At 45.6% G+C, this 14,756-nt stretch overlaps 1 protein-coding gene across 1 annotated transcript in view; it reads right to left on the bottom strand.

The window, feature by feature from the left end:
• Positions 1–14,756, bottom strand: part of adamts2a (ADAM metallopeptidase with thrombospondin type 1 motif, 2a) — an 82,263-nt gene that overhangs the window by 5,412 nt on the left and 62,095 nt on the right. The window contains exons 9-18 of the mRNA XM_024396944.2: positions 13,627–13,759; positions 11,625–11,738; positions 11,358–11,503; positions 11,057–11,232; positions 9,380–9,513; positions 4,803–4,926; positions 4,527–4,607; positions 3,883–4,046; positions 2,759–2,915; positions 14–146 (exon numbers count right to left, since the gene is read on the bottom strand). Coding sequence (XP_024252712.2) covers positions 14–146; positions 2,759–2,915; positions 3,883–4,046; positions 4,527–4,607; positions 4,803–4,926; positions 9,380–9,513; positions 11,057–11,232; positions 11,358–11,503; positions 11,625–11,738; positions 13,627–13,759 — 1,362 coding nt within the window. The remainder of the gene's footprint in view (positions 1–13; positions 147–2,758; positions 2,916–3,882; positions 4,047–4,526; positions 4,608–4,802; positions 4,927–9,379; positions 9,514–11,056; positions 11,233–11,357; positions 11,504–11,624; positions 11,739–13,626; positions 13,760–14,756) is intronic.

Raw genomic sequence — 14,756 nt, 5'->3', positions numbered from 1 at the left:
TGCATTTACATACACTGGCTGGGAGCACTCTTTCTGGCTGCAGTTTCTGCTGATAGCTCTGGGCTTGTCGATGTTCACACAGAGGGTGCGGTGGACCATCTTCCCATCTGACTTTCTCCTGCAGCCAAACCTTGTGTACTGCTTACCTAAAGAGGGAACAGAGTGTATACCACTCACATCAACAAATCAATCAATCAAATGTATTTTATAAAGCTCTTTTTTACATCGGCAGTTTTCAAGAAATGCTTTACATAAACCCAGCCTGAAACCTCTATAAGTAAGAAATGCTTTACATAAACCCAGCCTGAAACCTCTATAAGTAAGAAATGCTTTACATAAACCCAGCCTGAAACCTCTATAAGTAAGAAATGCTTTACATAAACCCAGCCTGAAACCTCTATAAGTAAGAAATGCTTTACATAAACCCAGACTGAAACCTCTATAAGTAAGAAATGCTTTACATAAACCCAGCCTGAAACCTCTATAAGTAAGAAATGCTTTACATAAACCCAGCCTGAAACCTCTATAAGTAAGAAATGCTTTACATAAACCCAGCCTGAAACCTCTATAAGTAAGAAATGCTTTACATAAACCCAGCCTGAAACCTCTATAAGTAAGAAATGCTTTACATAAACCCAGCCTGAAACCTCTATAAGTAAGAAATGCTTTACATAAACCCAGCCTGAAACCTCTATAAGCAAGAAATGCTTTACATAAACCCAGCCTGAAACCTCTATAAGTAAGAAATGCTTTACATAAACCCAGCCTGAAACCTCTATAAGTAAGAAATGCTTTACATAAACCCAGCCTGAAACCTCTATAAGTAAGAAATGCTTTACATAAACCCAGCCTGAAACCTCTATAAGTAAGAAATGCTTTACATAAACCCAGCCTGAAACCTCTATAAGTAAGAAATGCTTTACATAAACCCAGCCTGAAACCTCTATAAGCAAGAAATGCTTTACATAAACCCAGCCTGAAACCTCTATAAGTAAGAAATGCTTTACATAAACCCAGCCTGAAACCTCTATAAGCAAGAAATGCTTTACATAAACCCAGCCTGAAACCTCTATAAGCAAGAAATGCTTTACATAAACCCAGCCTGAAACCTCTATAAGCAAGAAATGCTTTACATAAACCCAGCCTGAAACCTCTATAAGTAAGAAATGCTTTACATAAACCCAGCCTGAAACCTCTATAAGTAAGAAATGCTTTACATAAACCCAGCCTGAAACCTCTATAAGCAAGAAATGCTTTACATAAACCCAGCCTGAAACCTCTATAAGTAAGAAATGCTTTACATAAACCCAGCCTGAAACCTCTATAAGTAAGAAATGCTTTACATAAACCCAGCCTGAAACCTCTATAAGTAAGAAATGCTTTACATAAACCCAGCCTGAAACCTCTATAAGCAAGAAATGCTTTACATAAACCCAGCCTGAAACCTCTATAAGTAAGAAATGCTTTACATAAACCCAGCCTGAAACCTCTATAAGTAAGAAATGCTTTACATAAACCCAGCCTGAAACCTCTATAAGTAAGAAATGCTTTACATAAACCCAGCCTGAAACCTCTATAAGTAAGAAATGCTTTACACATAAACCCAGCCTGAAACCTCTATAAGTAAGAAATGCTTTACATAAACCCAGCCTGAAACCTCTATAAGTAAGAAATGCTTTACATAAACCCAGCCTGAAACCTCTATAAGCAAGAAATGCTTTACATAAACCCAGCCTGAAACCTCTATAAGTAAGAAATGCTTTACATAAACCCAGCCTGAAACCTCTATAAGTAAGAAATGCTTTACATAAACCCAGCCTGAAACCTCTATAAGTAAGAAATGCTTTACATAAACCCAGCCTGAAACCTCTATAAGTAAGAAATGCTTTACATAAACCCAGCCTGAAACCTCTATAAGTAAGAAATGCTTTACATAAACCCAGCCTGAAACCTCTATAAGCAAGAAATGCTTTACATAAACCCAGCCTGAAACCTCTATAAGTAAGAAATCTTTACATAAACCCAGCCTGAAACCTCTATAAGTAGAAATGCTTTACATAAACCCAGCCTGAAACCTCTATAAGTAAGAAATGCTTTACATAAACCCAGCCTGAAACCTCTATAAGTAAGAAATGCTTTACATAAACCCAGCCTGAAACCTCTATAAGTAAGAAATGCTTTACATAAACCCAGCCTGAAACCTCTATAAGTAAGAAATGCTTTACATAAACCCAGCCTGAAACCTCTAAAGCAAGAAATGCTTTACATAAACCCAGCCTGAAACCTCTATAAGTAAAAAATGCTTTACATAAACCCAGCCTGAAACCTCTATAAGCAAGAAATGCTTTACATAAACCCAGCCTGAAACCTCTATAAGTAAGAAATGCTTTACATAAACCCAGCCTGAAACCTCTATAAGTAGAAATGCTTTACATAAACCCAGCCTGAAACCTCTATAAGTAAGAAATGCTTTACATAAACCCAGCCTGAAACCTCTATAAGTAAGAAATGCTTTACCAAACCCAGCCTGAAACCTCTATAAGTAAGAAATGCTTTACATAAACCCAGCCTGAAACCTCTATAAGCAAGAAATGCTTTACATAAACCCAGCCTGAAACCTCTATAAGTAAGAAATGCTTTACATAAACCCAGCCTGAAACCTCTATAAGTAAGAAATGCAGAGGCAGAAGCACCAACAACGTTGGTCAACATCCAAGGTTATTTGACAGTTGAATACAGGAGGATGTTATATTGTTACCTCCACAGGGCCTAGAGCAGTGAGACCACTTCTTTAGAGCCCACTCAAAGTAGGCTGTGTCCTCCTGCACCAGGTTATTTTCAATGGACGACTGCAGCTCTTCGTGGAGAAAGTACTTGTAGGAGAGAGTAACCTTTGAGTCACCGTGGGAACGCATCTGTGGGATAGAAAAGATACGGTAAATTCCAAAACGATACACTTGTTCACAGCTGAACTCTGATCCAAAGGAAAAAGAAGAACTATAACACGTAGTGATTTCTGACAACAACATGCAAACAAAAGAGACAAATCATGGATGCTACAATAACCAGTCAGTCAGTGCTGAACAACACAACAGCCATTAATGACTAATAGTAAGTTATAGAGCAACTTGAGACGTGGCTAACATGACAGAAACAATGATATGGTACATTTCTGTAACTACTGTGGATTTTCTGTAAGTAACTTCACGTGATGTAAACAGATGCTCTGAGGTTTTAGCCAACAATATGGCTGGATAGTGGATACTCGTTACACAGAGAACATTTCAGGTTGAATTATTTCCTGAAGCTACCGCTATATTTCCATTGGTGAGGTGGTTTTAACTTAAAGTGGATAAAGACTAAACCATGATACCAAAAACATTACTGTGGCATATGTAACGGGCAGGCTCTAAACCCCCGCACACACACACACCACACATACACACACACACACACACACACACACACATACACACACACACACACACACACATACACACACACACACACACACACACACACCACACATACACACACACACACACGCACGCACACGCACGCACGCACACACGCACACGCAGACGCAGACACACACACACACACACACACACACACACACACACACACACACACACACACACACACACACACACACACACACACACACACACACACACACACACACACACACACACACACACCGTTAGACCAAGAGGAAATTCCCTCTTGGGTTGATGGCAACAATTATTTTGAAGTCGCAGGAATGGCTACCTCATCCCGAGACCATGAGCCTGACTCATGTCCGCTACACATGTGCACATCAATTCAGGTAATGTCAGTCTTTGTACTGGCCAGGGACCTGAGTGTATACAAATGACTCACCATGACCAGAACAGTGTATCTGAGAGGTCCTGTGGTCTGGATGGTCTCCATGTCATCATTGTTGTGGTACTCCCACTCCACCCCCTTCTCTATCACTGTACGGGACTCTGGAAACTCGTTCTCATCGTTCAGGAACAGATGACCTGTGGCCTGGTTCTTTACAGCTGACAACAAGGAGAACAGGATGTACTGGTGTTTGGCTGAGCTCTGCTTTTCTCAACTTGGTCATCATGGCAGGGATAAGCCAGAGATATTTGTCAGGATTATGATAATGAGCATTAGGGCCTGGATTTACTAAACCTAATCAAGAAGAAAGTTATAGTTGGTATTCCTCAAAAAGGTTTTGGAAATGTTCTTATGTTATTTCTTAATTTTCTCCTTAAGAAAAAAAATGCAAAGAAATTAGATTCTTGAGCCAGTATAAATGAGCATCCAAGCTGGATCTCTTCCCAGCAGTCCAGATGCACTATGGGTAGTCGACTAAAGTATTCTGTACTCTCAAACCCAACACAGCCAAAACTTGACTGAAGCAGCAATTTATAACAAACCTTAACCAAGCCAAAGACTACTGATTTATAGAGGCCAACATCCTGGATATTAGCGAGCCACTCTGATATTCACAGAAGCAACATAAATAAACCTACCAAGGATGTGAGGGGTTGCCTTGAACTCCTGAATCAACAGATGTCTGGCCCCTTGAGGGATTTCAAGTATCTTGAGGAAACCTGAAACAAACCACAAACAAAATACAACAGATGAACAACAGTCTGGTCTAGGTATAAAAACAGATTCAGATACTGAGAAAAGCATCCCTGTGGACGTTGACACAATTTTTCCTATCTGAGATTGTAAATGTGTGTGTTGGCGGTGGGGGTCATGTTACTGGACATGAGGGTAGAAGAAGTTGAGGAGGGGCTCACCTTCTTTTTTAGCGCTCCTAGTGAAGTTCCCCTTGATGATCTTACAGCTGGAGTTGTCTCCACCACAGATGCCACATTTGTCTTCCTGCATGTCTGAGGCTATCTGGTTGTCACAGCCCACGTGCTGTTGAGAGATACGAGTCAGTGTATGGGAGTATGGGATCAGGGAGAGGAGTGAACCTGGATGGGTCAGTGTATTGGAGTAGAGGATCAGGGAGAGGAGTGGACCTGGATGGGTCAGTGTATTGGAGTAGAGGATCAGGGAGAGGAGTGGACCTGGATGGGTCAGTGTATGGGAGTAGAGGATCAGGGAGAGGAGTGAACCTGGATGGGTCAGTGTATGGGAGTAGAGGATCAGGGAGAGGAATGGACCTGGATGGGTCAGTGTATGGAAGTAGAGGATCAGGGAGAGGAGTGGACCTGGATGAGTCAGTGTATGGGAGTTTGGGATCTGGATGGGTCAGTGTATGGGAGTTTGGGATCTGGATGGGTCAGTGTATGGGAGTAGAGGATCAGGGAGAGGAGTGGACCTGGATGGGTCAGTGTATGGGAGTTTGGGATCTGGATGGGTCAGTGTATGGGAGTAGAGGATCAGGGAGAGGAGTGGACCTGGATGGGTCAGTGTATTGGAGTAGAGGATCAGGGAGAGGAGTGGACCTGGATGGGTCAGTGTATTGGAGTAGAGGATCAGGGAGAGGAGTGGAACTGGATGGGTCAGTGTATGGGAGTAGAGGATCAGGGAGAGGAGTGGACCTGGATGGGTCAGTGTATGGGAGTAGAGGATCAGGGAGAGGAGTGGACCTGGATGGGTCAGTGTATGGGAGTAGAGGATCAGGGAGAGGAGTGGACCTGGATGGGTCAGTGTATGGGAGTAGAGGATCAGGGAGAGGAGTGGAGCTGGATGGGTCAGTGTATGGGAGTAGAGGATCAGGGAGAGAAGTGGACCTGGATGGGTCAGTGTATGGGAGTTTGGGATCTGGATGGGTCAGTGTAAGGGAGTTTGGGATCTGGATGGGTCAGTGTATGGGAGTAGAGGATCAGGGAGAGGAGTGGACCTGGATGGGTCAGTGTATGGGAGTAGAGGATCAGGGAGAGGAGTGGACCTGGATGAGTCAGTGTATGGGAGTTTGGGATCTGGATGGGTCAGTGTATGGGAGTTTGGGATCTGGATGGGTCAGTGTATGGGAGTAGAGGATCAGGGAGAGGAGTGGACCTGGATGGGTCAGTGTATTGGAGTAGAGGATCAGGGAGAGGAGTGGACCTGGATGGGTCAGTGTATGGGAGTAGAGGATCAGGGAGAGGAGTGAACCTGTATGGGTCAGTGTATGGGAGGAGAGGATCAGGGAGAGGAGTGGACCTGGATGGATCAGTGTATGGGATCAGGGAGAGGAGTGGACCTGGATGGGTCAGTGTATGGGAGTAGAGGATCAGGGAGAGGAGTGAACCTGGATGGGTCAGTGTATGGGAGTAGAGGATCAGGGAGAGGAGTGAACCTGGATGGGTCAGTGTATGGGAGTAGAGGATCAGGGAGAGGAGTGGACCTGGATGGGTCAGTGTATGGGAGTAGAGGATCAGGGAGAGGAGTGAACCTGGATGGGTCAGTGTATGGGAGTAGAGGATCAGGGAGAGGAGTGGACCTGGATGGGTCAGTGTATGGAAGTAGAGGATCAGGGAGAGGAGTGGACCTGGATGAGTCAGTGTATGGGAGTTTGGGATCTGGATGGGTCAGTGTATGGGAGTAGAGGATCAGGGAGAGGAGTGGACCTGGATGGGTCAGTGTATGGGAGTTTGGGATCTGGATGGGTCAGTGTATGGGAGTAGAGGATCAGAGAGAGGAGTGGACCTGGATGGGTCAGTGTATGGGAGTAGAGGATCAGGGAGAGGAGTGGACCTGGATGGGTCAGTGTATTGGAGTAGAGGATCAGGGAGAGGAGTGGACCTGGATGGGTCAGTGTATTGGAGTAGAGGATCAGGGAGAGGAGTGGACCTGGATGGGTCAGTGTATGGGAGTAGAGGATCAGGGAGAGGAGTGGACCTGGATGGGTCAGTGTATGGGAGTAGAGGATCAGGGAGAGGAGTGGACCTGGATGGGTCAGTGTATGGGAGTAGAGGATCAGGGAGAGGAGTGGACCTGGATGGGTCAGTGTATGGGAGTAGAGGATCAGGGAGAGGAGTGGACCTGGATGGGTCAGTGTATGGGAGTTTGGGATCTGGATGGGTCAGTGTAAGGGAGTTTGGGATCTGGATGGGTCAGTGTATGGGAGTAGAGGATCAGGGAGAGGAGTGGACCTGGATGGGTCAGTGTATGGGAGTAGAGGATCAGGGAGAGGAGTGGACCTAGATGAGTCAGTGTATGGGAGTTTGGGATCTGGATGGGTCAGTGTATGGGAGTTTGGGATCTGGATGGGTCAGTGTATGGGAGTAGAGGATCAGGGAGAGGTGGACCTGGATGGGTCAGTGTATGGGAGTTTGGGATCTGGATGGGTCAGTGTATGGGAGTAGAGGATCAGGGAGAGGAGTGGACCTGGATGGGTCAGTGTATTGGAGTAGAGGATCAGGGAGAGGAGTGGACCTGGATGGGTCAGTGTATGGGAGTAGAGGATCAGGGAGAGGAGTGGACCTGGATGGGTCAGTGTATTGGAGTAGAGGATCAGGGAGAGGTGGACCTGGATGGGTCAGTGTATGGGAGTGGGAGGACCTGGATGGGTCAGTGTATAGGATCAGGGAGAGGAGTGAACCTGTATGGGTCAGTGTATGGGAGGAGAGGATCAGGGAGAGGAGTGGACCTGGATGGATCAGTGTATGGGATCAGGGAGAGGAGTGGACCTGGATGGGTCAGTGTATGGGAGTAGAGGATCAGGGAGAGGAGTGAACCTGGATGGGTCAGTGTATGGGAGTAGAGGATCAGGGAGAGGAGTGGACCTGGATGGGCCAGTGTATGGGAGTAGAGGATCAGGGAGAGGAGTGGACCTGGATGGGTCAGTGTATGGGAGTAGAGGATCAGGGAGAGGAGTGGACCTGGATGGGTCAGTGTATGGGAGTTTGGGATCTGGATGGGTCAGTGTATGGGAGTAGAGGATCAGGGAGAGGAGTGAACCTGGATGGGTCAGTGTATGGGAGTAGAGGATCAGGGAGAGGAGTGAACCTGGATGGATCAGTGTATGGGATCAGGGAGAGGAGTGGACCTGGATGGGTCAGTGGGGAGTAGAGGATCAGGGAGAGGAGTGAACCTGGATGGGTCAGTGTATGGGAGTAGAGGATCAGGGAGAGGAGTGGACCTGGATGGGCCAGTGTATGGGAGTAGAGGATCAGGGAGAGGAGTGGACCTGGATGGGTCAGTGTATGGGAGTAGAGGATCAGGGAGAGGAGTGGACCTGGATGGGTCAGTGTATGGGAGTTTGGGATCTGGATGGGTCAGTGTATGGGAGTAGAGGATCAGGGAGAGGAGTGAACCTGGATGGGTCAGTGTATGGGAGTAGAGGATCAGGGAGAGGAGTGAACCTGGATGGGCCAGTGTATGGGAGTAGAGGATCAGGGAGAGGAGTGAACCTGGATGGGTCAGTGTATGGGAGTAGAGGATCAGGGAGAGGAGTGAACCTGGATGGGTCAGTGTATGGGAGGAGAGGATCAGGGAGAGGAGTGGACCTGGATGGATCAGTGTATGGGATCAGGGAGAGGGAGGACCTGGATGGGTCAGTGTATGGGAGTAGAGGATCAGGGAGAGGAGTGGACCTGGATGGGTCAGTGTATGGGAGTTTGGGATCTGGATGGGTCAGTGTATGGGAGTAGAGGATCAGGGAGAGGAGTGAACCTGGATGGGTCAGTGTATGGGAGTAGAGGATCAGGGAGAGGAGTGAACCTGGATGGGTCAGTGTATGGGAGAGAGGATCAGGGAGAGGAGTGAACCTGGATGGGTCAGTGTATGGGAGGAGAGGATCAGGGAGAGGAGTGGACCTGGATGGATCAGTGTATGGGATCAGGGAGAGGAGTGGACCTGGATGGGTCAGTGTATGGGAGTAGAGGATCAGGGAGAGGAGTGAACCTGGATGGGTCAGTGTATGGGAGTAGAGGATCAGGGAGAGGAGTGGACCTGGATGGGTCAGTGTATGGGAGTAGAGGATCAGGGAGAGGAGTGGACCTCGATGGGTCAGTGTATGGGAGTAGAGGATCAGGGAGAGGAGTGGACCTGGATGGGTCAGTGTATGGGAGTTTGGGATCTGGATGGGTCAGTGTATGGGAGTAGAGGATCAGGGAGAGGAGTGAACCTGGATGGGTCAGTGTATGGGAGTAGAGGATCAGGGAGAGGAGTGGACCTGGATGGGTCATTCAGGACAAAGAGAGTGTGTGCGTGACTGAATATGCATGTGGGTGCAGTGGTTCTCATCAGTATGGATAACAGTTTATCAAACCTATATGAACAACAGTCCTAACTTCATATGCACCCTACCAGAGGAACTAGCCAGTAGCAGCAGATTGTATCAGACAACTTAATGTTTACGGTAATATTTAATGAGGAGGATAATGTTCCTTCATGCATGACTTGTGGAAAAAGGCCACAAGACCGGGGCGATGCCTACCTCACAGTCTCCCCGCACACAGATACTGTAGGAGTCTTTGTAGGAGCAGCGTGTGCCATCGTGCACCATCCTGTTCATGGCCACCACATCTCCTGTCTCCTTAGACTGGCAGTAGAGCTCGCATCTCTCATCAACTACAGTACAGACAGCAGAGGAGAGGGGGACAGGATACAGGGGTTAATGAAGGAATTATCGTCATACAGAAGTCTTCAGCTTTCTTTGACTACTGTATTAACCTTTTGAACAGGCTTTCATTAAGGTCGTAACAATATGTGTTTTTCTAGAGACATGCATGACTTCTGAGTCACTGGCATGGTAAACTGTGGAAATCTGAACAAACAGTATTTAGAATTCTAAATTATAAACTGGGTGGTTCGAACCCTGAATGCTGATTGGCTGACAGCCGTGGTATATCAGACCCTATACCACGGGTATGACAAAACATTGGTAACCAGTTTATAATAGCATTAAGGCACCTCAGAGGTTTGTGGTATATGGCCAATATACCACAGCTAAGGGCTGTATGCAGGCACTTTAGTCATGATGATACACATGTAAGACTATAACAACACAAGCATGGAAGAGGCAGTTTCAGGGAGTAAAGAGACCCTTCATTTATAAAGCTAATCAAAAAAAGCAGTAACAATCTTCCACCGTGGAGGAAAGCAGGAGATTTCTCAGTAATGACCTTTCCATGTGTCCTTATTCAAACACTGGCCTGACCAATGTTCCCTCGACATGTGGAGTGGCGTGGCCTGCTTATGTGTGTGTGTGTGTATACCAGCAGTGCTGTCTGTGTATTTGTTTGAGCCGGGGCCTCTCAGATTCCTCAGTAAACCAATCAGTCCTCAAAACCCAGGTTTACCCTTCTGATCCCACTCAGAAAAATCATTATGATTGTCCAGAGACTTGAGCTACTGGGTAATACACTATGAAGCCCTGTGAAGTAATGTGGATGTCAGTGCAGCCAGATGCCTATCCTCCTCCTCCTCTTCCCCCTCCTCTTCCCCCTCATTGTCCTCCTCCTCCTCTTCCCCCTCCTTGTCCTCCTTCTCATCCCCCTTCTCCTCCTCCCCCTACTCTCCTCCTCCTTCTCCCCCCTTCTCTCCACCTAAAGCTAAGCTGTCTGTTTTGCTATGGGCCACGTTATGTAACTTCAGAGTTTTATAATGGTTTGGCATGGAAGTCCTGGCCTCACAATGGGAACATGAGAGCAGTGGTGTACACTTTTTCCTCTCTCTGCCTCAACAGAACCTCCAAGCCAACTTCTGAGTAAAAAACACATCTGGCCTGAGTGGTAACAGCTGCTGTGAGGGCATTATAAAACTCCTATGCTTACTGGTCCAATCTCTGGACAGTACAGAGGGAAAGGCATGCACAGAAAGTACTAATCAAAAAGGAGAGGTGATAGGATGGAGAATTATTATATTCAGCTTCTATTCTAAGTGTAAAAATATGGCAAATAGTTGGGTCTTGTTTTCTGCGTGTCAAACCTATTGTGTCCATTTATGTGAGTGTACTTGCTTAAATGTATTTAACGTATGGGTAAATAACTCATTGTCAAGACAGTGGTAGTTATGCTATGACACTAACGTCAGTCTGAATGAACGCTTCGATGGTCCCTCTGTCTTTTTCAAAGCCTGTTAGACTCCCAGCCAGGCAGCACTGTGGACTTACTGTCAGGATGCTCATAGGGCAGCCAGTGGTGCTTGGTGTTGTCATACTCAAAGTAGGGCTCCCACATCTTGCACTGCTCCTCCCTGAAGTCAACTAAGGGCTTGGAGCACTCCTCTAGGTTACACAGCTGGAACTCATAGCTGTTGCCATAGCAGGTGCGTCCTCCATTGGCAGGGCTGAATTAGGGCAAAGGAGAGAGACAGCGGGAGTTCCTTTACATTTGAGACATTATAGACACTTTCCTATCGTTAACAGAGAGTTAAAGCACACCTATCAGCTTGTCGTCTTGTGCTGTACTCACATTGGGTTGTCACACTGACGGGTCCGGAAGCGCACACCACCCCCACAGGTACGGGAGCAGGAGCCAAAGTTACTCCACTGGCCCCAGGCACCATCCTGTCTCAGAATGTCTGGGGTCAACTTCATGCAGTAACCCTTGAAGCAGTGCTGAAAGAGAGGGAAAGAGAGGAAGAGAGAGAGAGAGAGAGAGACGAAGAGAGTTGTCACTGCATATGTTGACAGAAACACTGAAGCAAAGCACTAGCATGTAAAGAGGAACCTTTCGTACCTTCCCTGCTGCACACGTAGTGCCGTCGATGGGCGGACCCTTCTTGGTTTTGCAGAAGAATGGGTTGTCTGGGTGACTGCACCAGAGCTGCGTGCAGGGGTCGTAGGTGCTGTACTAAAAGAAACAGATTCATGCTCTCTCTCAGATGCTGATCAAGAAAGCTTCCCTCAGCCTTAACATGTCAACCAAGAAAACATAAACTGTACTGTATGTACACAACCGTCCAAAATTATCGCTGGTGGCATTCACTGAATACTATATCTGTCCAATGTAGCTCTAATATTGTGAATAGTTGTAAGCTTACACATGGTAGGGTCTAGTCAGAACAACAATTAATACTGTCATTAAGGATGTCTATGTTAATATTTACATGTTGTGAAGCACAAACATTACCATGGTCATTCAACAAGACATTGAACATGTCAAATCTGATGCAACAAGACATTGAACACGTCAAATCTGATGCAACAAGACATTGAACACGTCAAATCTGATGCAACAAGACATTGAACACGTCAAATCTGATGCAACAAGACATTGAACGCGTCAAATGTGATGCAACAAGACATTGAACACGTCAAATCTGATGCAACAAGACATTGAACACGTCAAATCTGATGCAACAAGACATTGAACACGTCAAATCTGATGCAACAAGACATTGAACACGTCAAATGTGATGCAACAAGACATTGAACACGTCAAATGTGATGCAACAAGACATTGAACACGTCAAATGTGATGCAACAAGACATTGAACACGTGAAGTACATACGGTAGAAAGAAGAAACCATACTATGAATCTATATCAAAACATGTTGTCACTCACAGCATAATCTTTCTTAACCCAGAACTAAAATCTGCCGTGATTTGGTCAGATGCACTAGTTATGTTTACATAGTGTGTCCACAAGAGATTACTCCCAGCACAGTACAGTCAGACACATTCACAGGAGTATGTTTCACGAGTCACGACTTAACGACAGTGATTTAGACTACATTGAAATCACCCCATCTTTGCTTATTCCATCACCATCAATCAAAATAACAACCTGTGTGCGAACATACATGTAACCTGAACCTAGAGACATGGAAAACATCATGGAGGCATGTTTACATGTGGGTGTGTGTACACATGAAGGCAGGTCTGTAAAATACGTCACCTTACAGAGCACCAGATTCATAATATACTAGCTCTGAACGACACAAACGTTCATCAATGTCACAAAGAATAGACAGTGAGTAGTAAAACACCCTGGCAGACACCTGGTTTGTGGACAACATTAGACAAAGAAGCTATGGACACACTTCTCTGACCTAGGCTGATGCCTTACCTGCTTTGCTGAACGGGCCACCCTTTGCAGCTAAGGAAATAGTTTGACAAGAAATTGAAGCAAAGCATCCAAAAGACACTCCCTCCAATTTACTCCAGAATGTGATCCAGAAACCCGCTGTTACAGCTGTTTTCATTTTCTTCTTTCCACATCAAACAAAAACCATCTCGCCCAAATAGGTTCAGCCTTTTTGGAACAAAACAATGAAACACATTTAAATATAACTGACTCTGAAATGCAGCTTTCCTCTTTAAAGAGGGACAATTAAACTTGTTCGGCATTGTTCTGTGTTTTTTCATCTAAAGAGGTCATACTGCACCAACAGATGAAGTCAGCCTGCTTTTAACTCATGAGTTCATAAAAAAATCACATTTGCTTCCCTGGATGCCTTAAAAGCTAAGATGGTATACAGTTTTATGGTCACGCCCTGACCTTGACCTAGTTAAAGGGGTCAAGGAGGAAGTCAAGGAATGAAGTCAAGGACGATAGAGAGATGCTGGTGTGAAGCTCAGGCTCCGTCGGATTTGAGCATCATTGGGGCCCAGATGGTGACCTTTCTAAGAGATGGCTATTCAATTAAATTGGTAGCAGCGCTAGACACTGCTGGTGTGGCGACAGCTTGTTTGGGCATACGGGTACATATGGCTGTGAGGTTGATGAAGGACTCACCGCCGTGCACATGGTGTAGCCGGCGCCAAAGTCAAAGCGACACTGCTCGTCCATAGAGTAGTGGATCCCTGGTAACTGTGGCAACGCCGGCCAGTCATGGTCGAAGGGGTCGTCACGGAGACAGTCATACGAGCTGTGGGAGGAAAACATATTCATTGGAGTTGAAGGGTTTGGTTAAGATCTATCAGTTTAATTAATTATCTCAAAGTTGAATATTCATTGTGTTTTACACTGTAATCCCATAAGGCAAGGGCGTCAAAAATGCTTACATTTGCCAAAAACCAAGTTCTCTATCCATTGTTTTTTGGAATTTTCAATGCTCCTTGACTGTCTAGTGATTACTGGTGAGCTGGTCAGTCAAGAAACTCTATAAATGTAAGGGAATGGGAAAGGGGATTCCTAGTCAGTTGTACAACTGAATGCCATCAACTGAAATGTGTCTTCCGAATCTAACCCAACCGCTCTGAATCAGAGAGGTGCGGGGGTCAATTGATGGTACACATTGATTATTAGTGAGTTGAACAGTCAGGAAACTGTATGAATGTAGGTCCATTATCATTTCTACACAGTTTCCATTTGGTTTTAGTCAAAGTGGGGAGAACAAGTATTTGATACACTGCCGATTTTGCAGGTTTTCCTACTTACAAAGCATGTAGAGGTCTGTCATTTTTATCATAGGTACACTTCAACTGTGAGAGACAAAAATAAAACAAAAATCCAGAAGATCACATTGTATGATTTTTAAATAATTAACTTGCATTTTATTGCATGACATAAGTATTTGATCACCTACCAACCAGTAAGAATTCCGGCTCTCACAGACCTGTTAGTTTTTCTTTAAGAAGCCCTCCTGTTCTCCACTCATTACCTGTATTAACTGCACCTGTTTGAACTTGTTACCTGTATAAAAGACACCTGTCCACACACTCAATCAAACAGACTCCGACCTCTCCACAATGGCCAAGACCAGAGAGCTGTGTAAGGACATCAGGGATAGAATTGTAGACCTGCAAAAGGCTGGGATGGGCTACAGGAGTATAGGCAAGCAGCTTGGTGAGAAGGCAACAACAGTTGGTGCAATTATTAGAAAATGGATGAAGTTCAAGATGACGGTCAATCACCCTCGGTCT

Source organism: Oncorhynchus tshawytscha, linkage group LG33 (genome assembly GCF_018296145.1).
Source record: "Oncorhynchus tshawytscha isolate Ot180627B linkage group LG33, Otsh_v2.0, whole genome shotgun sequence".
NCBI lineage: Eukaryota > Metazoa > Chordata > Actinopteri > Salmoniformes > Salmonidae > Oncorhynchus > Oncorhynchus tshawytscha.
This window is presented reverse-complemented; position numbering and strand designations above follow the sequence as displayed.